Genomic DNA, 27299 nt, shown 5'->3' on the forward strand with positions numbered 1-27299 from the left:
ATAATGTAGGTAGTTTACAATCTTTCGTGGATCGATTTTAGAGGATCCCAAATTTCGTCACAGTCGATTCAGAGCTGCTTTCTTGTGGTACATGTAGGCAGATGGACAAACAATAATTTATTATTATTAAAATTATGTTTAGTCGAAATGGAAGTGTTTATTTTTGTTGTAATGGAGCTCAGTGGCGGATTACCAATAGGCGCGCGCCTAAGACCTCAAAAATTACATAGCAAAAGGATAATATGCCTCTAAAAAAAAAAAAAAAAAAAAAAAAAAAAAACGTAAAGACAGTCTTTTTTTTTTACCAATAAGCAATGCTAGTGGCGAACGTTCTTTTTCGGTCTTAAAAAAGAATAAACAAATATTTAAGAAATAGTTTAGGGCAGACTCATTTAAGATTTATCTATAATGTTTATAGAAAATGATATATTAATTTTTGATATTGATCAATTTGCAGATTTAAAAGCACGAAAGGTGACATTGTAAGTTGTAATCTAACTAGACAAATTAAATAAATTATTATAAATAAAAAAACCTTGTTATTATTTAAGGTTTTATTGTCTTTTTAATATAAAAAAAACACTTTTACAGGGCCTTATGACAAAATTGCGCCTAGGGCCGCAAAAGGAATATAATCCGCTACTTGTAAATGTTTGCTACACAAAGAAATGTTTAAGTCGCGGAAAACCCCCATTGCACAATGCCTGCTATCACTGTTTGCTTGAATGGAAGGAAATAAGACAAGAGTAGCAAAGTCTAAAGGAAGTACCAAGTTTGTTTTATTCTCCCCCCCCTCCCCTTCGTTTTCAAAAAAAAAAAAAAAAAAGCGATAAATCTTATCGCACCTAAATTTGAATGACTTTTCGCTATATAGTTGGATTATTTTGTTGTCTTTTAAATCATGTATAAGGATTCGGAAAGCTGTTCATTGTGGAACTCAAAATACGGAGATTTTTAATATTCTTAAATTTACAGTAAATATATTGAGTTACCAAATCGTTTTTTTTTTTTTTTTTTTTTTTTTTTTGTAAGTACATATTTAGTTGCACTTGGAACGTGTTTCTGGATGGATATATCATTAGAAGCATTACAAATAAAAAATTTTTTTTTAAAAAAAAGAACAAGGATTTCAGTTTATGTAGTTTTCTTTTCGTACTATCTTCGACTGATATCAACGTAGGTTAATTCTTTCTCCTTCTCTAATCGGTACTTAACAGATGGCAACAGGGGAATGTTATGTCGCTAATATAATAGGAGAAGAGACCACATCTTGATATACTTATCATAACGAGAACTCCATTGTTGTTATTTTCTCGACAGTTTTGTTTTCGTAAACAATCTAAATTTAATAGCTAACCTAAAAGCTAAGCTTAAAGATTTGTTGACTAAACAACCAATCAGCTAGTTCCAAGACATCCGCTTTTGATTTCTATCGATTTTTGTTCTTGATCTTTTGCCATTTATTTCTTTCCAATCAAATATAAAGGTAAAACGTATTCATTTATAGAAATTCCAACTTTATCACTCGTTTTTGTTTTTTGTGCTACTTCCACTGCGAATATAAATATACCTTTTGACTATGGTTTGTCATTTGAGTTGTCCCGATGAAGTCGCGGGTATACGGTTTGTTTCGTAAACGTGTCTATCCATCGTATAGCAGCTACTTATAAATGCTACTGAAAAATTTTGGAAAACTACTTTGCAAAATGTCAAGCAACGAGTAAGTTGTATTGTTTTGTTTTGTTTTTTTTTCTTCTCAATATATCAGTAAACGTTACTTTGTATAAACAGGATTGTTGAAGGGTTTATTTCCAAGGAACTCATTTCTTCCCATTTACAAACAACTCAGCTTGATGACCTAGCAGTTGAACAGGCGTAATATGATGATAACTCATTTCCTCAGCAATAATTCTAGAAAAACTAACCTCTAACCTGCACTTAGGCCAGATTTGGTTCAGTTATAAGATATTTAAGAGCATTGTGTGTACTGACATTGGTACATAGTATCTTTAAAAGCAATACCTTTTTTTCTTTCGTCATGATAATAATATGGGAAAAGTTATATATCACAAATATACCGAAGATTCGAAATAAGTAAATTTTCTACAATCGAAATTGTTCTTAATTATTCGTAAGAAAATAAGACTACTTTGATTCAGAAGCAATTCTAAAATCTCCGGACATGCTCCGAGCCCTAATTGGCTATCTTTAATTCTTTACTTTGTGTACTATAAATCAGTATTTCTCATTAGTTTTACGCGATGGATATTTCACTTCCCAATAGCTTGTAATCAGTTTTGTATTTTGTATTCTCTCACCAAACTATCGATACTGTCTTGAAATATTGCACTCGCTGCTGTTATTTAGCATATGTATAGTCTTGATGTAATTATTATTATTGCATAACACTTCCGTGGAGTCCAAGGACTTATCGTGGGAGGCCATTCCTCCACATGGTCCAAGGAGAATACTCAGATTTCAGAGAGGGGGAGAGAAATCCTTGCTGCCACCGTACGAAATCAGCTAACTCGCCTTCGATTGAAAACGTCTATATAAAGATTGCTCACAGAGTTCAGTCTTTGAGTTTTTGATTGAAAAAGAACTCTGGTCTTTTTCAATCAAAAGGTGCTTGTCCCGTCATTCTGCCAGCGTCTGGCTAATATACTTGAACTGATATTTCCACTTTATTTCATTTATCTGTTTGTGTTTTTCTTATCAGCGCATATGTGTTTCGCTATAGTTTACTCTAGAACCAGGGAAATAAGAATGCACATCAGTAGTTTTTGATGAATTGTTTCAGAGACACTGTGTATGCTTAACACTAAATATGCGCAACACTAAACTTGACAGTGTAGTGTTGCGCATTGGTTAACGATTTTTATATGCTATAGGTGTACAACCCATGCCCGAAGGTTGTAAACCTAGAGCACATTTGTACATTCCATGGTTTGATACTCCGGAAATACTTTGAGCCGTCTTATTACTTATTGACAATTAATATTACTGATCTGTGTATAATTTGTAAATAAATCTAATTTTATATCTAATTGATCAGTAAGAAAAAAAAAGATCTCGATTTCTCTTTAGTCTGTCTAGATTCTTCACAAGTTAACACTGAAGGCAATTTATTTCTGGTGCTAAATATCCCTTTACGCTAGTGACCTCATTAAAAAAAAAAAAAAAAAAAAAAAAGTATCGTTCGGTTTATAAGCTTACACATGCGTAATCATACCCCCACGGAAAAATCCTTGTGCGTAAAATAATCGGTCTACAAACCTAGCACCTCTTTATTATTACCCTGTTCCAGTTCCTGCTCGTGTTGCTTTTGTGCCCTCTTAGCAAATCAATATTCCTCTTTAATAGGATCCTCTATTACTTGAGCAATATTCCAAGCGGTTGCATCAAAGCTTCGCACAATGGGACTATCACGTGTCTATCGAGATCTGAAATTTTGTACCCTGCATTGATAAAATTTCATTGTCATCGGCGCTTTTGCGGATTTTTTATATAGCATATTCAATTTCATGTTTGATTGCACTATTCATATTGGGATCCTTCTCATTGTCAACCGTATGGAATTTTACCAACGTATTTAAATTTGGGTTATTCTTATATAATCCAAAGAATGGGTTTTGAACATCGAAGTATGAAATTGTATTTCTCACCTTAGAAACTATTACTAACCTATCAAAGTCCGATAATAAAAACCAAAACCACTATTAATGATTCCAACATCGATTCTTGCGGGGGGGGGGATCTAAAAATAGTCGATATTAGAACAGTTCTCTACATCTTAGTTACGATGCCATCATTAATGAAAACATCGTAACAACAGTAGTTTCTGTAACCATGCCGTGATTTTTTTTTTTCCCCCACAAATCTATTCTGGTGACCCCTTAGGAATATTGTTTCTTTTGATCGATAGTTCTGCATTGTCTTTGTAATAAATATCTCCATTATATTCCTACTAAGATTAAGTCTCTACTGCTTTTTGCATTAATCTTATGATGGAGTTTTTTAATTGAAGTAATATTCGTCGTTTTCCAGTTTTTTGGCACAACTAAATCGAATGAGCGTCTAATGATTATAGATTTACGGTGTAATAATTATTACCATGGCAAACGACACAAGTAGTTTCAGTGGCTTTGTAAAACCATCTTTTGTTGTTCACCACGTTAATATCGCTACAAATTAGATCGCAGATAGGTTTGTTTATAGCAGTTCAACAACAGAAAGCTCTAAGTTCTTTTTCCGACTGTAGGTAGTTTATATATCGGATTACATATAATCAGTAATTTAATTTAGTAAATTATAGGGCTTTATTAAATTGTAGCAAAATGGATTTGTATTTATGAATTTGCACTTCAGTTTTTCTCTTTGTTGCCTCATAAATTGTAAACCTAATATAAACGTTAGAAAACTGGCGCGCGCTGGTTCTGTCACTTTGTTTTATAACGTCATACGTCTCGTGCTCGAGATTTAATTAGCATTTAAATCCTCGAAACCTGTAAAATTCTCGTTTTGTTTTGTTGCGCTTATTATTGTTGAGTTTAACATTCTCTTTAATTGCTTATACTTCGGAATTTATTTAGTAATATTTCAATACTACAGAAGTGACAACCGATCTTCATGCGCTGAAAAGTTTATTGCCTGGTAGCCTTGTTACGTTTCATTCTATAATTTCATTAGATTAAAGCAGTGTTTCTCAACGTGGGGCAATTAGAAAATGTACATGTTTATATTATACTGTACTTTTTCAGAATATGACTGACTACTATGCTACGGGGGGGGGCATCAAAATCTTTGAGACGTTGAGGTGAGGCATGATCCAAAAAAGGTTGAGAAACGCTGGATTAAAGTGACAGCAACACATTGCCCACATACTGGAGCTTCTAGCAAAGTACATCCTGTGACAAACATTTTTGCTTTATTTTTCTTTTTCCCATCTTAGTTGCTTATCATACTGAAGTGGCAGGATTATTCTTTTTGGAAACTTTTTCACAAAACAGGAAACCAGACTATAATATACTGGCCCCATATCCTTACTTGCCTCGGCAGTAATTTCTAACACACACTTTAATTACGATAATAAAATAAAAGTAGATTTTACTCCTGTTTCATTTCAAAGTGTGTGGAGGGCGGCACTCTTAAGTCCTGACTTTAGTGTGCACGAACTAGAGGCAATATTTCCTAATCCTAAATAATATTTATTTTTACCTACTTTTCAGTGTTGTGTGGCAATGGTTACGAATAATTTGATAATATTCAACTAGCATATAAAATAATCCTGGAACTTTATACAATTTTTAGGAAAACAGCTTAGTTGTTTTCATAAAATATTAAAGTGACACTATGAACATTTTTGTCCCACTGCAGGATGGATGTTTGTGAATGTCTTTAGACGATTACACGACTTTTTGCCGCCCAATGTGAAGCCAGTGCACTGTTTGGTCCTAGAGATAAGGCTCCCATATTATCTAGCCCGATAATGGTTTTCACTGCTATAGACTTGGTCTTTTGTGGCCTGGATTTACATTGAAAAAAAAAAAAAAAAAAAAATCATGCTTATAGAAAAATAAATCATGACACCAGTGTTTTTGGTCTTTGAGAGACCTGGGACAATGGATCATGACTTTTTGTATAAGTTTTCCGAGATTATTACAGAAAAGAAAATAATAATAATAATATGATAAATAGTAGTAGTAAAACTTGTAAATAAAAAAATTAATCGCTGTATAAATTAAAATGTTTTTTAGTAATGGTTGTCCCCTCAAAACTTTAAAAGCAATGATCTCAATAACTATTTGCAATAATAAATTAATTCTATTTTTTGGTATGAGGGCTTTAAAGGTTTTGTGTTTCGTATCTACATAAATAAAGCATCCGTTGATCAATTTACCTTCAGGTTATTGCTACTGTTAAAAGAGAGACACAAAAAAACTGGCATAACAATTAAATTCCCAAAAAGAAAATGAGGCTTTGATTTATGAAGGAAACTTGAGTGGTGAAAAGAAATTATATTTTGTCTTTCTTTATGGGATGAAAGTAAATGAAAAAAAAAAAAAAAGAAGAAAAAAAAAATATATATTGTGAAGGATTTTTCCCATTTCAGAAGTTCAGGTTTAACTAGCGACAAATTAATAATTCAACTTTAACCGTTCCTCTCATATTTTAACTTATAATTTGAACTCGAAGTTATATAATTTCAGTGAAAATGATGTAATTCCGAATTAATTTGAAATGAATATATCATTCGCAGAATATCATTCTTCTTGCTTATTTCCGTATTTCTACCACTGCGAGTCGTTGACTTCTTTGCGTTTCCAAACGAAGCAGTTTAGCGATATTTACGTAATAATTATACAATAGCGACCTCTTTTTTTTCATGTAAGACATTTTTTATCGCGTGCGTTCTATTTCAAACTACAATCATTTCTGTGATAGGTGTTTTTATGTTTTATAACGAGAAAAAAAAATAATGCTTATTTAAGTATTTATACAGTTTTAAGCATTCCCTTTTGTTTTAGGGTTTTTTTTTTTATTGCAATAATAAAAGTTACTTTTGCTTGCGATAAGTATTTTCCTCCCATAGGGGCAGTGGTATAGCTAGAGCTTTTGCCACCCCTCTCAATACACACCAAAAATACAGAAAGTCAAAACGACGTATAGGGAAATAATTAAAACGCTATGTTTTTTTTTTGAAGTAAAACTTTTAATTTCAACATTCTAAAATGTTATATTTTTTGCTTTCCTGTTAGCAAAATCGTTGATGACATTGGCGAAGTCTATTTCATAGTAATGTACGTAATTCTTAATCAATCTTATTTAGAAAAACTCCTCTCACAACTAGCAACACCTACAGCAATTGTGAAAAAAATTCACAGCAGTATTACGATATTTGGAACTGAGTTCTCGATACTGCATTTTAGAATTAACTGTAAAAGTTTAAAAAGGTTCAAAGTGCCGCCCAGGGAGAACTGCCCCCCCCCCCCCCCTTACTACGCCACTGCATAGGGGGAGCTTGTGATGAAGTCTTATTTATCGAAATAAATATTTGTAGCCATTTAATGGTTCTTATTATTATTTTATTTTCAAAATTTAGTTCCTTCAGTTGTCTCAGTGTTCTGAATATGTTGCCATTCAGTTAAGCTAGATATTATTATGTGACACCTCCACAGACTTATAATCATGGAAAGGCAGTCCAGACAACCTACTGTCTCCTCTGCTTAATCCTCCATCAACACACAACGTCATCTGCCACCCACAGCAGTTTTTTTTTGGTCAGTGAATTGCGTATGTTCCAGAATACGAGCAAATACTGATTTGCTCGTATTCTGGATGAAAAACTGGAGTTTCTAAGAATAGAAATCCTGATACCTCCATATGAGATCGGCTAACTTGTCCTCAATTGAAAAAGCTCATAAAAATCAAACTCCGATCTTTTTCCACTCGAAGAACACAACTCGCCGAGTATATTGAAACATTCATTTTTAGGATTTAAACGAATTAATATTTTTTATTCACGCTTCATTATTGGGGAAATTGCAACAGGCCTTTACTTGAAATATGCAGAATTCTTCGTTATCGATACTATTTTGGAGTCCACGTAGGTCACCTACTTTTAACTAATGGCATTTAGGAAAGGATCGTAGAGATGGGAAGTGCCGTTAATCTACTACCACTCTGAAAGTTGAACCGACCGCCTCGTTTGACTAGTACATGTGACCTTTCTGCTCCCGGATTTGAAAATTAGCACACCTGCCAATTAGCACTATTTCAGGTTTCGTATAGTTTTCTGCTGCCTATCTGTTTACTATCTACAAGGCATATTTTTAATTTTTTTTTATTTTTAATTTAGCTTTTTTTTACCCATGAAAAACAATGGGAACGGTTATCAATATTCGTTTTCTTAATTCTCCCCAGTCTCTACTTGTGTATATAGTGCCTCCTTACGGGGGGGGGGTTGATCTAAATCAGTGCAATATCACACTTCAGATAAATGACAAATGGCCAGAGAACAAAGACTTCATAGGGGAGTCAAGCCGTCAAATGACGGTTTCAGCCCCCCTATGAAGTAGAATAAATATATAGAATAAGTGGAATATAAAACCCAGTAGAAGTTGCTATTTGTTTACGCGCATCTCATACGGAAGTGGCAGGGTTTTTCATCCCGCATACAGACAAATAGGCCAGGCGAACACTCGATTTACAGACAAAAAATACTAGTGGTGTGGATAGCAAATGGTGTAGATCAGGGATTCTCAACCTGTGGTACGCGTACCACTGGTGATACTTGAGCCACTGCCTTACTAGTACATCTAATATCTTGAATTAAATATAGTGGTACGCCACTGGAAAAGGTTAAGAACCCCTGGTGTAGGTGATAGTAGCGGCGTTCTGTGTAGATGGTAGATTAAGTGATGGAGAAAAGGAGTTGTAGAGTATCGAGGTGTGGACTCCCTCGATGAGTCCCCGCACTCTTTCGAGGTGTCACGTAATAATCATGCTCAGTGGTATTGGTGGTTTACATATTTAGGCAAAGGAGGCATATTAAATTTGGGTTCATTAACTTGCGATAGAGCTAATTAAAGTTCGAAGTCAAGAATGCTATTCAGTGAATTATCATTTGTAATAAACATATGGAACTGCAGTAAAACCAGATATTTAAATTTTTTAAATATAAAATAAGAGATAGAACATATAAATTAACTAAATTGTCATTTAAATAAAATTAATGAAAATGTTAGTTTTTCTCATTAAATAAAGGTGTCAAAAATAATTCTGGGTGCCTACAATTCCATGACACGATATCAGTGGAATAAATATGTTTGATTCTAGTCACTGAATTTTTTTAGTCCTTTTCTTTCTGTTTTTTTAAGAAGAAATTCGAATTTTTATCACCGAAACGCAGAAAAATCGACCACAGAACACGCGATTATATAATAGAATAACGTAATTTAGGAATTGAGAAAACTATTTCCAAAAAAGTTCGAAAATAAGAGACTCCTGCTTATGAAAAGACTAAAATGATATTTAATAAATTTACCTACACAGTCATTAATTTTTTTTTTTTTAATTTTATGATTTTCAAATAATAAAATACGAAAATCACAAACCAACCGACTTGCGTTTGTATAGACGAGCATGAGAAAAAGCCACAATATTTTGCTGGGCACTTTCCAAGATTTTGGATAGTTCTGGAATGAGTATAGAAAATCGCAATAATTTTTATATATTTCTACGAATTTTAGATAACTATTGCTCCATTAAAAAAAATCTGGCTGTTGCCAGATTTTTTTGCCTAGTTTGGAAAAAAATTTAATTCCACCTTTCAAAAAAAAAAAAAAAAAAAATCGACTCTGTTTTGAATGCGAAAGAAGTTTTTGAAGTTACTCGTTTGCGTGTTATTATCACAAGTACAAAATACGCGGATAGCAGCGGCATTACAACGATTGGTTTATTTTAAAAACATGCAGTTCTCTGGCAGAAAAAAAACAAAAAAGCAAACAAACGGAAAAGGAGAGGACGAATGATTGTTACTTTTAGCTATTGTAGTGCTCTGTACATAATACAATTTGGTTTGCATTATGCCGCTAACGAAAATTGGAACGTATACTGATACTTGTAAGGATTTTATAAAAATTGAATGGTGCACAGAAATGAATAAATGTATATTTATTTAAGCAATAACTGTAGAAATGGTTTTATATTTGGGAAGGAAAATATTAAGAAATTATTACATTCTGTGCGTAGTCGTAAATGGAAAACGTAGTGGTAATATATTTACTCTCTACATGATAAATGTTATGTAATAATCAAAATTAAAGATTACAAAATTTGTCCCAAACTTTTAGAAGCAGATGTGAGATATATCTTCTTAGATTTTCATGTTCCTGCTTCTCGCTGTTAATTACTACTTACTATTTCCACACAAGTGCACCCAGGTCCCCCTGAGACAATAGAGTTGATCGAATACATCTGTAAATGCCACGGCAAAGTACAACCTATTGCCATGTCTTATGTGACATCTGTCTCAGCATGTCAGGTATAATTGATGAAAATGCCGTGCGGACAGTGGTCTTCTGTGCTTCGCACAGACAAACATTTCCTTGATGTGATTCCACAAGGAATTGACCTGTGCTAAGATTTGGACTTCTCGATGGCCATTGCAGTAGTGAATTGAACTATTTGGGATACTCGGCCAATCCAGTGCTCTGATAATGTGTCGTCACACAATGAAGGAGTAATGTGCCAGAGTACCGTTTAGCTGCAGCCACATATCATATCTTAATTAGGAAAGACGCTAAATTAAGATTTGTTCTCAGTCTGAAACTTTATTAAGAGATTCACTGTGTCTGTGCCTATTTGCTAAATCAGCAAAGAAGAAAGACTTATGCCCTGCTGTCCATCACACGATTCAGTTTCCCCAACATAATGTGGACTGTTCTTTGGATCAGAAGAACAGATCGGGGATTACTGCGAGATATATAGCACCTCCATTATCGAAAAAACCACGTGATGGTGCCGCTGTTTACGTGCTAAACACGACGTTTTCGCTGTTGATGTCCTGGTGTGTACAGTATGTGTGCGCATGCAAGTTTGTTGACAAAGCATGGACTCGTCTCCAATTTTACCTCTGCTGCTTTGGTTGGTATTCCCTTGTAAAACGCCATTTCTCTATTATGCCAATGCTTTCATGAATATTAATAGGATTTCGTTCCTCAAAACATATTAACTGGCCAGAAGAACAAACAGCAGTTAACAGACAGTGTACTGGCCTCATAGGTCTCTCGTTGTTTTGGCATGATTACAACTAAACCAAACATTCATGGATGCATATCGTGGTTGTTGCAATTAGTCCTTCACCAGTCGGTCATTACACTGCCAGTCTGGTTGGCCGAATGGATAACTTCACAGGCTGTAGCTTCGAATTCGTTTCTAGGCATGGATGTTTGCGAATTTCTTAAGGTAGTAGAGGATTTTGTTTCGTCTGCTGGGAAACTTCCTGCTTATTGGTGGCTTGGAAAAGTATCTGTTTGATCTCTAGATCAGGGAAATTGGAGTATCTAACCCTTAGCCTATTCATATCCATATTGATTCAGAATGTACGAGAAGCTTGCAACCTTTCATGAGTGGTAATCACATTAAGCTAATTAATATAAGAACGCAATCGATTCTCGCATTTTTATATCAGTTGTATAAGACTTCTTGCCCCCCTTTCCCCACATATATAATGCGAAATAACTATAAGATTACTTCGGGAAGATTTGGACAGGCTGGTGTTGTGGACAGAAAAGTGGATTCTGTTTATTGTCGGCAGGTGTAACGTTTTGCATATGAGATGAAGGGGTGGAGGAAGCAAACAATTTAGAGGTTATTGTGGGTAGAGAATTGAAGTTCAAGGAACATAGCACAGATCAATAGTAAGTCGCAACAAAGAGGCGATTGTGCCATTATATATAAGACATTGATTCGCTTCCATTTGGGATACTGTGCACAGATTTGATCTCCTGGCTTTAGGGAGGGGGAGAATAAGAAAAATTAGAAAAGGGTTCATACGCGATTTCAGGATTCTGAGACGTTGACTATTAGTTTTATCATCTGTCAGATAGATGGAACGGGGATAGGATACAGACATAAGTTGAGTGGGTTTTATAGAATAGCTACAAGAGAAAATTTTCAGTACATGATAGGAAGGGAAAGAACAAGAATTCATTCACGGAAGTTGAATAAAATTCAGTCAATGGAGGAGTGAGGGATTTTTTTTTATAGCGAGTGATGAGTCAATGGAATATGTTGAGAGTGCCAAGTTGTACATTTATGAATGAGTTTAAGGCAGTGGCGCACTCTGGATTTAATCTTGGTGGGGGTCGAGCGCTCAGGAATTAACCTTGGGGAGGGGCGAGTTGAGTAGACGATTTGCGAATACACACTATGCATCTCATACGACCTATGACTGAGCATCTGCAGTGATCGCTAATTCATAAGTAGTATAGAAATAGAAGACACGACACAACATAAATAAAAAAAAATGAATTTTAATTAGGAAAAGATTTTTGGAAAATTTTCTAGTGTTTTTTCCTTTTCTTTTTGGGGGTGCCCTGGCCCCTTGGCCCCCCCCCCTCTGGTTTAAGGAGATGTATGCGTGTGGTGAATTATCCCTAAAAGTCGTTTCTTCTGTTTTAAAGTGTAAATGTGATGTAAATAAGCTGTTATGTGTCGAGTGGACAGTCCACGATAAGTTTTGGACATAATGGAGGTGTTAGTGTAACGATAACTTCCTGTACTTTTTTCATCACTTTTATTTCTTTGGGTTTAATCAGTACGTTGGCCACGCGAGTTCTGGAATGAATTACCAAAATTGTAGATTTTATTTGCTGATCCAACCACGCTAATTACAGCCTGTTCCCCCACTATCTTTTGAGTTTTTTCCTTGTAAAGATTGGCCACTTTTCACAGCTAAATATAAAAGTATTAATTTTTTACAATCAGCAACGAAATTAGTGTGTGGTTTCCCTTCCATTCTATAGGTGTATTGCTTATGGACATTATGAGGTTTTTAAATATGAGAAGTTCTGGATAAAGTTAAGGGGACAAGGTGATAGAGCAAAGTAAAACCAGTTATCGCCGTGACGTTGTACTTGTAAAACGTAACTGGCTGGAGAAGCTGTGTTATTGGTGCAAGTGGCCTTGAACTTGGGGCTCGTTGAGCCTGTGTGTTTAGTGACGCTGGTAGTCTTTTGACACTTCCTTCTAAAGTTTAAGCGATATGGAATGCCTTTCCCACTAAGATTGACTTTTTTAAAGGGGTATGTATATTTTGTTATGTTTTACATAGATATAAGTAGCCGTTATTTCTATCCTATGTACGTTGTTTGGAGAAATGGTGATTTGAGCTAATTTGGACTCGAGCTTATCAAATTTGCTCTGAAAACACAGTTCCTGTTGGTTATACAGGATAGATTATTATTATTTTATGTAACTTAACGGTCTTAACTTTACTAGTGTTTTTTTTTTTTTTGGACTATATTTCAGAAATTATCTGTTTTGAAATAGCGTTGTGAGTATCGATAACACGCACTGTAATAAGATTTTCATATGAATTTATTATATATAGGCATATAAACTATTATGTAATATTTAATAATTATGTACTACATATACTATTTAAAATCTATGCAGTTAAATATTTATGTTTACCAGTTCTTTCAAATATAAAATTTCACTATAAAAAATAACATGTAATTAAAGCGAAATTATATATATATATCATGTTTATAAATATAAATGTGTATACATATAAATTATATATAATATGTACTTGATAATTTCATCTTTGCGTCTCCCTGTTGTTTACATTTCTGATAGAAATTTGAGAAATTCATACAAAAAAAATTAGTATAAAAAAACTTATTTAAAAATGGTACTGTAAGTAACTCTTTAGCCATTTGGACTATTGAACACTTCAGTTAACCGGTTTTGGAAGTAGGTCGGTCGTCTCTACCCTTGAAGACATGACCGTGGTTCTGTGCCGTTTCCTGGTCAACATATAGCTCTGAGAACATTTGCTGCCTCGTTATACTTACCCCAAGAGGCATCGAAGTTACGCATCAGATTCTTGAAAATTTGATTCTGAATTTTTCTACTTGATAAAGCTTGCTTTTGGACGATCGCTAGGAGGCTTATTTTAAGTATGTTAACTTTACCGTGTCGTTTTGAAATTGTTTTTTAGACTATTTATCTAAGAATAAATATCATTTCCAGCAGAGAGATGAATTAGTTAAGTGATGCGGTCGAAAGAACTGGTTCATTTTTAACGGATTATGAATTATATATTACTCAAATACATACTTGAGAAGAACGGGCGCAGAATTCCCATTATCTAAATTAAACGGATGTTATAAGAAAAATTTGACTCTAGGCACGACTTACGTTTAGTCGTGAGATTGCAATAAATTTTTAGCAGTTTGTCGAGTTTGTATTGACTGAATGTTAAGATTTCCTGGGGGCTTCTGTGTTGATATGTAATCTGATAGTAGTTTTCCAATTCACTAAATTTATAACTGAATAGTTTTTTCAAATGTTTTGCTATTGTATATAAATTTCATAAAATAGAATTGTAATATTGGTTTAGAAGAATCCATAAACTCTCATTAAATATATAATAATAATAAAAAGTTGAGTAGTGGCATTAGGCAGAGCCAGCCAAAGAAGGAAAGCATAAGTCTCCGAAATTTGGAAATCAGGTGTTTATGACGATATAAAATCTAGTTCAGATTTTTTAAAATGCAGCTTTGGTTTATAAATAAATTTTATATTATTAAATAACAGTGCAGATGCTAAATAGTATTTAGAGACTGTATTTCTTAATTGGAGTACCTTCCTTCCTAAATAAGTCTCCTATTGATGATGCCTAATCGAGTTATTCATTCCCACCCTTGAGACTTCGAAACTATTTGTAGGCTGATGTTAAGGAGAAAGAAGGAACTTGGACTCATCGAGGGAGGTGCTTAAAAAGTTCAATGTTTAGTCTCTAGAGCAGCATTTCTGGACCAAGTAAAAAATAAATAAGTACAAAAAAATCATAAAATTAATAAAATAGGAAAAAACCCTTAGTCTACCTATGGTACAAACACACTATAGGCTTACATAAACCTTTCATGGATGGGAGCCACATATAAAACAAATATTCCAGATTTATACTCACAACAGAATTTTATAACAGCAAACTTTTTTACATATGATAATCAAGACTCAAATATCTGCTGATATCTAGATAATATCACAGATAGTGGATGCTACTATGAAGAAATATGCCTCTCTGTATGTAAAAATGACAGATGGCACAGATGTGATATTCTTTGTTATGTTGAATTTTGTCATTTTCTACCAAATGAAATATTGGTAGAAAAACATTGATTTTGAAATTGTAATAATACTCCCATATTTAAGAAATTCCTGCCAGGCCTGGCCAAGATATATGAGGTCCCATATATAAAAACATGCTTTGAAGAACCTATCATTACTTCACCAGCATTCCAAAAATAACTTCACTAAAATTCTTCTTAATTAACTAATCAAAACTTTCATAAAATGATAATTTTAATATAATATTTTATATTAAAATGTATTGTTAAAATTACTTCAAAAAACAAATATGAATGTAAACATAAAACAGACAAGAAAAAAAAAATTACATCGAGCACCTCCCTCAATGAGTCTAAGGACTCCTTGGAGTAGCCCATAATAATAATAATATATAACCAAGACAGCTGATAAAAACTAGTATAGAGGTCTGCTTAACTATCAACTTATGGTGTGCTTTTCACTCTTTGCAGCTGTGCCAGACTACCAGTTTCCACATTAGTTGTCCACTACATGTGATGGTGCATGGCTTCCTCTAATAAATGATTATGGTAGGCATTGGTGTGATCATATTTTCTGAATCAAAATTGAGATACGTGATCTGTATCCCAGTTTTCAACAGCCATATTTGCATACCTAAAGTAAGATGACATCATCATCTAGTTTAGAAAGATTGCACAAAAATTAAAATAGCATTTTTATAATTGCTATTCTCTCTAGGCTCTGATTCAGGAGATTGTCTAAAGCTAATTGGTAATTAATGACTAATGCCTTTTGGACAAGATTGAGTTTTTAGTATCTGTTCTTAGCAGTCTATTATTGGCATATCAGATACAGGAATGAGTTTTGCAAAATAGTTCAGGGTAAGGCACTTTGATTAGGTACATAGTGCATTGTTTACAACTTTACAGCTTTACAACTTATGTTGCTAATTTTTCATGTAGTACTATCATCTCAGGAATTTGATGTTGTTATAGACACCTCCCATAACTGTTGAGGTGTAATATATGGACTTAATCTGTATGTATGCTTCATGAGTAATTGTGTTTCTTTAATCACAAATAAGTGATGCAAAGGTCTCTAATCCTTAATTATGAAAAATGCTGATGGTTCTTTCAAAATCAACTGATAAATCAAATAGAATTGAGAAAAAGTGAGATAGCATAGACTAGAATTACCATAACTAAAAAAATTAAATAAATTATAAAAATAAAGTGATATTGTATAGTATAATTGAATTTGAAATGGAAACCAAAATATTTTAATTTTTAGTTTTATGCTTAATTGTTGTAAAAATTAAGCCAGCATTCGGTAGAGAGTTCAAATTTAAAGTACAGTTCTAGAATTTCTATTCTAAAATGAAACTTTGCATAAACAGAGCAGACATAAGAGCCACTTCGAAGCTTTTTATTGGTAAAAAGTAGTAGGAGAAGCAGATTGTTCATTTCCTCTTCACCAGAGAGAGAGAGAGTTTACTGCAATTAAAGTAAGGCTCAGTTGATGAGATTTTGAATGGCACTATTATATTAATGAATGAAGCCAGAGCAATAAGTAATAAGTTCTGATATAAAGCCATTGTATATTATCTTGGAAACACTGAGATAAATGGCAGCAACTTGAGAACAAAAATGATATTAAAGCAGCTGATATAACCACAAGAAAGAACATACCTTCAAACCCTTTAATCCCCATGTTTCATCAAATTGTAATAATTTGTTCTTTTTCTTTTAGGATATATAAGAAGACATAAAATAATAAATTTAGTTTAATTCTTTATCCAAGTCTGTGCAAACAGGCCTGGCGCCCACTCAAGAGACCTCAATAAAGGTCGAAACTAGTCTGGGTAGTGGCCCTTCTCTTAATGCATAACATTATACATATTCACAAGGAGATGTGTTTTGCATTATGGGAGATACTGAGATAGGAGTGTTGGTAGCTTGCTCCACCTTTGCAAGGAGTTGCCTGGTGTTGTATCACTTTACCCCAGTTCTGAAGATACTTTCAGGTGCAAACTTTGTTTGCACACATTTCGATAAAGGATTAAACTAAATTTATTATAATAGAAAGGGGGATGGTAAATCCCTTTGTTTTAATAGCCAGATACGAAACTCGGATCAAAATCCATAGAGTTTTAAGCCGAAAAAAACTATCGGCAGGCCCAAGTATAAATGATCACTTGGATAGTACAACACCAGGCAACTCCATGCAAAGGTGGAGCAAGCTCCCTCACTAACTTTAATATTCTATCATAATGTAAAACCCAGCTTCTAAGAGATGTATATATATTGTTTTATATTATGAGAAGAGGTCCCTACCCAGACCGGTTTCAACCTTATGTATAGGTGAAGCGGGCATCTAAAAATAAGATGATCCCAAAAGATCGCCCAACTCAGCGTTGTTCCACTCGATAACAGGCTCACCCCATCAGCGAGAAGAACTTCTCAGCATTGGCTCTACCCAGTGGCAAGCTCACCCCACCACCAAGCAGAGCCATAATCTCAGCGGTGGCCCCACTCAAAGGCAGGCAAAAACCTACCTCCAAGTGGAACCTCTCAAAGCCAGATCTGCCCCACACCAGTTTCCACCCTCATTGGGGTCTCATCAGTGAGTAGGTAGACCTGGAATATCAAGGTTTTAAGTGAACATGAACTTGCATACCTCTACTATCGAATTGCCGAAGTGGTGTACTTCTATATTTAATGTTAATTACTAATTTAATAAGCCGAAAGGCTATTTTAACGGCTCACATGTTAATAGAAAGGGGATGGTAAATCCCTTTGTTTTAATAGCCGGGTACAAAACTCTGATCGAAATCCATAGAGTTTCTGCCAAAAAAAACTATCGGCAGGCCCAAGTATAAATGATCACTTGGATAGTACAACACCAGGGCAACTCCATGCAAAGGTGGAGCAAGATCCCTCACTAACTTTAATATTCTAATAAGAATATTTAAGTTATTAAATAAGAAATTTAATATTCTTATTATTCTAATAAGAATATTAAAGTTAGTGAGGGGGCTTGCTCCACCTTTGCATGGAATTGCCCTGGTGTTGTACTATCCAACTGATCATTTATACTTGGGCCTGCCGATAGTTTTTTTTTTCAGCAGAAACTCTATGGATTTCGATCAGAGTTTTGTACCCGGCTATTAAAACATAAAGGGATTTACCATCCCCTTTCTATTAACATGTGAGTCGGTAAAATAGCCTTTCGGCTTATTAAATTAGTAAATTTATTATAGTCTGACCAAGTGAAAAATAAACTTTCAAGAAGACATAAAATTGTTCTAGGTGTTTATCAGAACCCCCCTCCCCCCATTATATATAATGGACAATGGATACTGTTATGTTTGCTGATTTCTTATAAATCAGAAAAGCCTGTACACACAAGTGATTAAGTAGTGAGGAATTCTGTCTACTTAACCACACCAAGTATAGCACTGCTTTGGTGCATACTCAAAATACAACTTGGACACTAATACTTCATTAAGATCAACTGACAACTCTCTCTCTCACACACCTATTGAACTACTGTGTCATCAATATCTTGAGTGGGATGGAATCTTTTCAGTTGGGACTATTCTGAGAAATTTAGAACACATCGTCAGTGTAGTCATAGTATGCTCAAATCTTACATAGGATTATCTTAGTAAATGTGATGTAAAACATATTTTCATACAAATTGACAATGTTCTAAAGTTTTTTTGTTGTTTTGTGTGCATGTGCATGCACACACACACACTCGTGCATGTTAATTTTGAAGATGGAATGGGAGACAAGTTGATGAGCAAATGAACTTGGGTGAGTGCAGTAGGAGCAGTACAATCCATTAACATTGCAGAGAATGTTGAAAATGAGACAGAAGGAATGGTTGAGTGGGAATTGGTAACATGAGAATTGGAGAGCAGTTAGGTAAAAGTAATGAACATAAGTTACAGTGCTAGTTAGAGGAATTTGTGATGAGAATGAATGGAAGTGACAGAAATGAATGCAAGTATGTGATAGGAATGCGATTCTGAATGCTAAGAATGTGAATGGAAGATATACAGACAAAATGAAATATAATAAGTGTTTGTGAAACACATCACAAAAATGAGACATTCGTATGTTAAGAACTGGAACACTAATTATGGGGGGGGGTGCATTTTGGGCATACTATCTAAATAAGATAGTATGGCCAGAACATTCTAATTTATTGTAATCCAGTTATCATATATAATTGAGTTTCAATTATCTTTGAAGTAATTAAGACTCTGAGGTTCATGCATTGTCTGATTGCATGTATTCTTCTGTTCAGTGTGCTTGTTTTCTAAGGCGAAAAATCGGTTTCTGTGAGGGAAAATGCTGCCATTCTTCCATATGAGACTGGCCAACTTGCCCTGGAAAAATCCTTTATAATAGTTATTTACATCTGAGATAGGATCAAAATCACATATTTCTTGCCAGAGGGCATCATTACCAGTCATTCGAGTGTAATTAATGAATTGTGCATGTTTTGAAATTGATTTTTATCTTTCTGGAATATTGGTATGGTTTAGAAATTTTTCTTTCTGTGCAGACTGTGAAACTAAATAAATAGAAATGAAATTTGTAGTGTAGGATGTGCCACTATATAGTAAGGCAGTCTGAGAATTTGACTCCTATATCAGAATCCTCTTTTTTGCCACTAAAAATAAAAAGTAGGATCAAGAGCTCACTTGAAATGGGAAGTGGTTTTGTTTTTTAAATGAAAAAGATAAGTTGATGACTAAATTTGCAAATCATTTTAAAATATGTAAAGCATGTTAATGCTTTTGAATGCTTTGAACATGATAAAAAGTGGGTAAGGAAGGGAACAAGATTTTTTTGACATCCTGTTAGATTTTGATATTCAACTCTCCCCATGCATTCTTCCTCATGGCAAAACTACACAGTGCTAAAATTTTTGCTAATTTAGCAATTTTTTTAATTAAATACTTTTCAAAAAACTTAGGATTAAAAACCTTTTTTAATCCGAAAACAAACTAGAATAAAGTTTTGATTTTAGTGCCCACTTTATCATCTTGATGCTTCCACCTTTTGTAAATAATTTGTAAATTGTGTCTTCTCCATGGGAATAATTATCTCTTGCATATTTTTAATTTCCTCAAATTAATATAAGAAACATTCTCCTTTTTGAAGAATAAATACCTATAATTTAACAAGTTTCATCTGTACTGTCCCCCCCCCCCCTGTTTGCTTCGAAAAAAAATTAATTAAAAATCCTTTCGTAATTTTGTGTATGACATACATTGATAATAATCATACATACATACAGTATATGTTATTCATTTGAACATGATAATTATGTCCTAGCTGCAATACAGAATTTTTTGGAAAGTGCCTTTCTTCTTAGGATGAGTATCAGAAATTAGATTGTTGCTTTCATGATCATGAAAAAAAGTGCATGATTAAGATTTAATACAGTTTTATATTTGAGAGTTGTAATCAACCAGTGCTCTGATTTATTTGATTGACTTTTAAAGTTTGAAAATGATACATAGTAATTTCTATCAGTATTTTGTTATTTTTCTTTGATCGTGTCAGTCATGTGTAATTCTGAAATCATTAGCCAAAAAACATTTATCTGTTTAAATATGACTGGTTTTTACTTTATCTCAGGAGGACTGTCATTTTTTCCTAAGTATTAAGTTTCTTAAAGTTATAGCAATTTAATCTTGTTCAAAATTAATTTATTTTTCATTTGACTCTAAATCAGGTTCATCTTTATTTTTCAGTGTTCCTCCTTCCCGGTTAAGGACCTCACGTTCCCATGAATCTCTGCTTCAATCTAGTCCCAGTGCCCTTGCAACTCTAGACCTAACTCATGGTGATGTTCAGGTGGCAGCACTTCATAGCAGCCTTCTTGGTCAGGATCATTGTTTCCAGATGATCTCGAATGGTGGCACTCGATACTACTCTTGTCGAACAAAAGAAGAGAGAGATAGGTGGCTCTGTAGGTAAGGAATTATAGAATGTTTTGTGGGGTATGTAACTGTCAGTACTGGTTTTTTAATGTAAGAAAAAAAGTTGTTAATCCAAGAAGACTTTGCATTATATCACAAGAAATACAATCTGAGTTAAAACAAATGTGGTGAAAAAAACAAATTAGATTTTTTTTGGGGGGGGGGGAATGTTCTGCAGCCTGTTTTTCGACCTTTTGAAGAATATTATTCTTAGCTAACTAACATGGCAGAAAACCTAAGAAGTGTTTCTCAACCTCTCCCTAATGTTTCTTAAATTTCTCATAAAGTCTAGATCTCGCATGAGTATTATTTTGTGAGTAGTAAAATTTTATTACGATTTAAAGAAAACTGTCATTTTTTTTTTAAAATTTATTTTTAAACTTGTATTATTGTTAATCTTATTCATGCTATTCTTTTTATAATAAAACAAGCTTTACTCTGCCCACAAATCAGCAATGTTAATTTCATTGTCCAAATTAGATTTAGATTCTGTTTTTGCTCATTAGTTAACAATGAATGTTAACTAATGAGCAAATATTAACATAAGCCCTAACTAGATAAATAGCAACTTACTATATGTAATATTTTTTATTTAACACAGGATTTTTACCCTAGTGTCAAAGGCATTTTAGTATGACTGACTTTCAAATTAAACAAGTAGAGTAGTTTAAACAAGAGAAAAAGTATTAATTAAAATTAAAGGAAATAAATTATGCCAGGTCTATCTTCCTTGCTAATAGCTTTAATGAGTCTTATGCTAACAAAGTTGTTAATAGTTACAGGATTTCATTTTCATCTGCCTCCAAGAGGTGTTGCCATTCCTTATATTAAAGGTGTCTCTGAAGGAATAGCTAAACTTCTTAGATTGGTTGGCCTGCAGTTTTCCTTTTGCCATTAGCAAGATTTCTGTTTTTTGAGGTTCTGCAAAAGATAGTCTTTAGTCCACCCTGGTCTATCAAATTCCATGCCAGTGTAGGTTATCAGATTTTGGCTAAACTGGTAAATTGATGACTATTCCTTGATTTCATTAAATTCCATGAACTGGAACAGTCAGGACTTGCAGAATATGCCATCTCCACCAAACATTGAATCCTTTGGAGGAAGATTAAGATCTTTCACAAAAGGAATTATCTTATGAAATGCTTATAGAGAGAAACTTGTGAAACATTACTACACTGTCAGATCTGAACAGAGGTGATGGACTGAAATTATCCCTGTTATGGGATATAGTACTTTATCACACTTTCTATAGACAATAGTTTATTTATTTTAAATTAATACTTTGCTTGTTTAAATTTGTACAGTTAGGACCTTAATGTATTTTAGGCTGTGTCACTATATCATATGTGTGGCGCATGCATTTTAATTTTTGGGTCTTCCAGTTTTCTCTTCTATGCGTTTAATTTTAAAGTCATAGTCATACTGAAGATGCCCTTAACACTAGGCTAAAAATTCTGTTAAATAAAAAAAAAAATTCTCTAATATTAAATCTGTGAGCAATTATTTATGAAGACTTTAAATAACTTTCTTCTTATTTAAAATTTTCATCATGCCTGTCACGTGTTGAAGAGTAATTTGATTTCATCCTGGATAAGTTGGTCAGCCTAGCTCTTAATCAAGCTGAAAAACAAGTGTGTGTGTGTGTGTGTGTGTGTGTGTGTGTGTGTGTGTGTGTGTGTGTGTGTGTGTGTGTGTGTGTTGGGGGGTTGGATTCTATTCAAGTGATTTGCACATTAACTTTATATAAACTCTTAATGAGCAAGTCGCTTATCACCAAGTTGACTGAAGCTTCAATTATAATTAAATCAGCTGAAACATTATCTTTTTTATAATTTATTAATTGCTGCAGTTTATAAAATGCCTTATTTGAAGATGAAACAAGATATTTTACTCTGTCCTTTTTAAGAAATTCTTTTTTTGTTATATCTTCCTGGCTGTTATTTTTAGGGATTGAGATATGGGAACTTCAACTGTATAAGGTTGCTTTCACTATATATATATATATATATATATATATATATAGTGAATGTTTTTTGATGAAAGTATATAGGTGTACCTCATGTATTATTTTGTTTCAGTCTTAGGAAGACCATTCATCCCAATCAAGACAATGTTCGGCGGAAAGAGAATTCCCTCCGTATATGGGTCCTAGAAGCAAAAGATATGGCCTCAAAGAAAAGGTTTACATTCTATGTTTACTGTCAAATATATATTTTAATATTGAAAGTTTATTTTTCACTTGATTACAGTATAATAAATTTAGTTTAATCCTTTATCCAAGTGTGAGCAAACAAAGTTTGCGCCTGAAAGTATCTTCAGGAGTGGGGTAAGGTGGTACAACACTAGGGCACTCCTTGCAAAGGTAGAGCAAGCTACCAACACTCCTATCTCAGTATCTCCCATAATGCAAAACACATCTCCTTGTAGATATGTCTAATGTTATGCATTAAGGGAAGGGCCACAACCCAGACTAGTTTCGACCTTTATTGAGGTCTCTTCAGTGGGAGCCAGGCCCAAGTGGATATACCAGGCAGAAGCATTAGCAGGTCATCTCTACCTATAGGAGTTGCCAAATGGTGTGCCACCCCCTTTTTTAATAAATTACTCTGGATTTAGAGAAAGATGTTGAAAGAAAAAAATGCTAGAGTTATCTGGAACATATTTGGATTCATTGTCCTGAGTATTGACTGTCGTGAATGTGAAAAGTTTTTTTTTTTTTTGGCATAAATTCATGCCTTTCCAATTTCCTTGCCTGCATGTACTGTTTTTTTTTTGTGGTGTTCATCTTACTCACATGACTAAAACACTCCCATCACTGTAGTAAAGAGAAGCAACACATGATGTTTAAAGGCAATCCATGTGATCACTTTCAAGACTATAAACGTTATGGCTGACTGGCAGGAATACTTGAATTCCATTTCATTTCTCACCAGATATCTGGTTTGGAGATTATACTCAAAATTATTTTTGATTCAGATGTGATGAAATATTTGGTTATTGTTTACCCTTAACTTTACAACTTATAACATAATAGTATTAACTTGCGATTAATTTGTCAAGATGAGGGTATAATTCATTTGATGTTATCTTGCTGGACACTACTGCTATGAAAATATAATTATATAATATCAACCAGTAAAAATCTTTTCAAGTAAAAAATAAATTTTTTTAATGGCTATAGAGTTTTTAATTACAAAAAAAACTGTTCAAAAACCTAAAAATTTAGGAGTGCATAAAATGCATATGCTGTCATCATTATGGTAATTGGGACTAGCAAATCATGCATTGGGCATTTCTTCTTATGGAATTAAATAGAAAAAAAAAATAATGGCACTCCATAGAAGCCACTTTATGTCTGTGAGGCTATTTTTAGGGTTAACATGAGCAATGAAGCACTTCCCTGAACTCAACAAGTATGGGCATGCTAATTTGGAAGATTGTTATTTTAAGACAATACAGATTTCAGTATAGCAAAAATATCAGCAGCTTAATAAATAACATAGTTAAGAATATACAATTCTTGTTTACATTAGTTTCAGAAATACCATCCTTGGTTTTAGTGCACAGTGCAGCTCCTCTGTGCATAGTACATGAACTGATGTTAGTTCATTATGATTTTTTTATGCATTTCAGCATTCAAGATGCAATTATGCAATGCATGTCATTTATGGTGTTTCCTCTTTTCTCTGGTATATCATATCTTTCACTATACACACTGACAAAAGTTCTAAGAGTTTAGATCAGAGACCTCTTTGGCCAATTTTAGGGAATCTCTGGCCAGAAACATGATCATATTTTTCTGCTGCAGTGAAAACATCTCGTGAAGGAGCTCCATCATGATATTGGAAGTATTTACAACAACCAAAGATATATCATCTAACAGCAGCAGCAGTAATTTGTGTTGTAGAAACTGTAGATGAATATGACCTCTAAAGAGACTTTTGAAATAAATGAATTGATCATAGAGGATATCACACTACATTTATTGACAATAATGTCAAAAATTACTTTTCCACAGTGGTATGAAGATTCATTCGTGGCAATATATATTGTGGTTGTTGAACACCATTGCAGGTGAATCGAGCATCATCACAGAAGGAGATATATTGATGTGATTCACTTTGAGAAAGTTAGAAAATTTCAGATTCAGTAGGTAAATGGATTCACCTACTGAATCTGAACACACACACACACACACTCTCTCTCTCTCTCTCTCTCTCTCTCTCTCTCTCTCTCTCTCTCTAGGGGGGTCTGCCCCCCTGGCACCTAAATCCCCCGAGTTCCGGGCTGGTAAGCCAGAGACACAAAAAAAAACGTGCCATAAAAAAGTTTCAAACTTTCGGCTTATCTTTTTTTATATTGTGTGTGTGTGTGTGTGTGTGTGTGTGTGTGTGTTAAAAATACCAAGCAATTTTAAACCTGGTTTTTTATCCAATATATATATATATATATATATTTAGGGGGAAATGAATTTCTTGTTTTAGAAGGAAATTACAAGGCAATATTTGTTCTAGTGTAGTATATTTCTATTTTCTATATTTTATGAAATTGAAATATATTAAATATGAGATGTTGTCCTTAACATTTTGTTAATTTCACATTTTTTAAAGCAGACATGGAAAATTTGATGTGAGACAATCCAGTTATATTACTCCCTTCCTGGGTTCCCAGCAGTACTTTTTGAGAATATGATTAGAAATTGTGTTAAAAATGTAAATGGTGTATGTGAATAATTGTTACCATGATGATAGTTCAGTATTATTTGGGACCATAAAGGACATGTTGATGTGTACATCTAAATACTGGATTTCCAGGCTGTTGGATTCCTTGAGTCATTTTATGCAAAAAAAAAAAAAAAAAAGAAAAATTCAACATGGGATGAGGACGTTCTGATCATTTCATGATTCTTTGGTAACTGGAGGGTCATAGTCTAGCCAATATTCTTGATCCTCATCCAATTCCTGATATGCACCCTCAAGTGGTTTATGGAATATTAAGACTGCATAAAAAGGTTATACCATTACTAATTTCTTATCAAAAATTTTCCTCCAAATTCTTTTATCTGTTAGGACTCCTACATGCCAGATCTTATATCTAGGTGTTTTTGGGCACTTACTGTGTCAAGACGTAGTTCTTGGTCTTCCTCTGCAGCTTTTTCTTTCTATCCTGACAATGAACACTTGTTTTGCTAACCTTTTCTTTCCCGTTCTGTTTGAGTGACCAATACCACTGTAGATTAGCTCTGTTTACACATTCCTGAATACTACATTTTGTCAATGTCAAGTTCCTTTCTAATATGCTTATTTTTTACTGTGATTCTGCCATTGATGTCAACTGTTCACTTCCTAATTTTTCTTATGTGTTGATCAAAGACTGAATACCACTGTCATATCAGTGGTATTCAGTCTTTGATCAAGTGTTTTATTTTCTAACCAGGCTCCCAGATTCATAAATTAAAATTGGTTTGAACACTGTCTTGTAATACAATTAGTCCAGTGTTTTGACTAATTTCCCAGTTGACTCCATAACATGCCAGCTTTGCAAATTCCCTTGTTAATGTTTATATTTAATTCACTAAAAATTGTGCCCAAATAACTAAAATATTTCGCTTATTCTGTAGGTTGTCTGTTTCAGGATGCAGTTGATGTTTTTAGTGTTCCTGTCTATTTTCATACCATTTTTTATTGCTGGTTTTCGTACCAAATTTATTATAGCGGTATTCAGTTTTGTTAGGGAATCCTGCTAGACTTGTATTGGATTGATTTCCTGCAGGATTTCCTTAGTAAATTGAATAACTGCTGTAATGAACACAAAACAGCCTGGTTAACAGCTTTTACTAGAAAGGTGCTGGCCAGTTTTTCAGATGGAAGAGTACACTAACATTCACTTCTACTATTTTGTAATAGTAGTGCAATTTTTATTTGATATAGCTTTCAGAATACCGATGGTAATTTTCTTATCTTTTTATCCCTAATCATGAAGTTTATATTTCTGTATGTTAATGATTGTTGTATCCAAATGTAATTAATATTGATCATCAAGTTTAGCATACTTTGCAAAATCTTTAGCATACCTAGCAAATCTACATGCCTTGGCATTCCTAAAACAGCATTTTGAAGAACACTAAATAAAGAGCTTTTATATCTATACCATTTGCAAGAAGTATAACACTAAGAAGAGTTAAATAGTGAGTTGTAAATGAAAGCTTTTACCATTGGTTGCTTGCTTGCAAATCCTGTGCAAGCAGGGCTTGATAGATTTATTCTGTGTCAGCCTATGTATGCTCAATTATATATATAAAATTCACTCATCCCATCCAAGTGAAAGATGCCGTTCCATAGTTTTGTTTATGGAATGTATGTAAGTGATTTTGTGTGAATATTATTAAAAAAATTCCTTAGGGAAATCTCAAAAATCAATCATATGAAGTTAATGACCATAACATTATGGG

At 33.7% G+C, this 27299-nt stretch overlaps 1 protein-coding gene across 1 annotated transcript in view; it reads left to right on the forward strand.

Moving 5' to 3' along the window:
• Nucleotides 1–27299, forward strand: part of LOC150098509 (ras GTPase-activating protein nGAP-like) — a 298140-nt gene that overhangs the window by 206276 nt on the left and 64565 nt on the right. The window contains exons 6-7 of the mRNA XM_090405246.1: nt 20621–20842; nt 22927–23028. Coding sequence (XP_090261372.1) covers nt 20621–20842; nt 22927–23028 — 324 coding nt within the window. The remainder of the gene's footprint in view (nt 1–20620; nt 20843–22926; nt 23029–27299) is intronic.

This window comes from Typopeltis vanoorti, chromosome 15, assembly GCF_054136105.1.
Source record: "Typopeltis vanoorti isolate ZY-2024b chromosome 15, IOZ_Tvanoo_1.0, whole genome shotgun sequence".
Taxonomy (NCBI): Eukaryota; Metazoa; Arthropoda; class Arachnida; order Uropygi; family Thelyphonidae; genus Typopeltis; species Typopeltis vanoorti.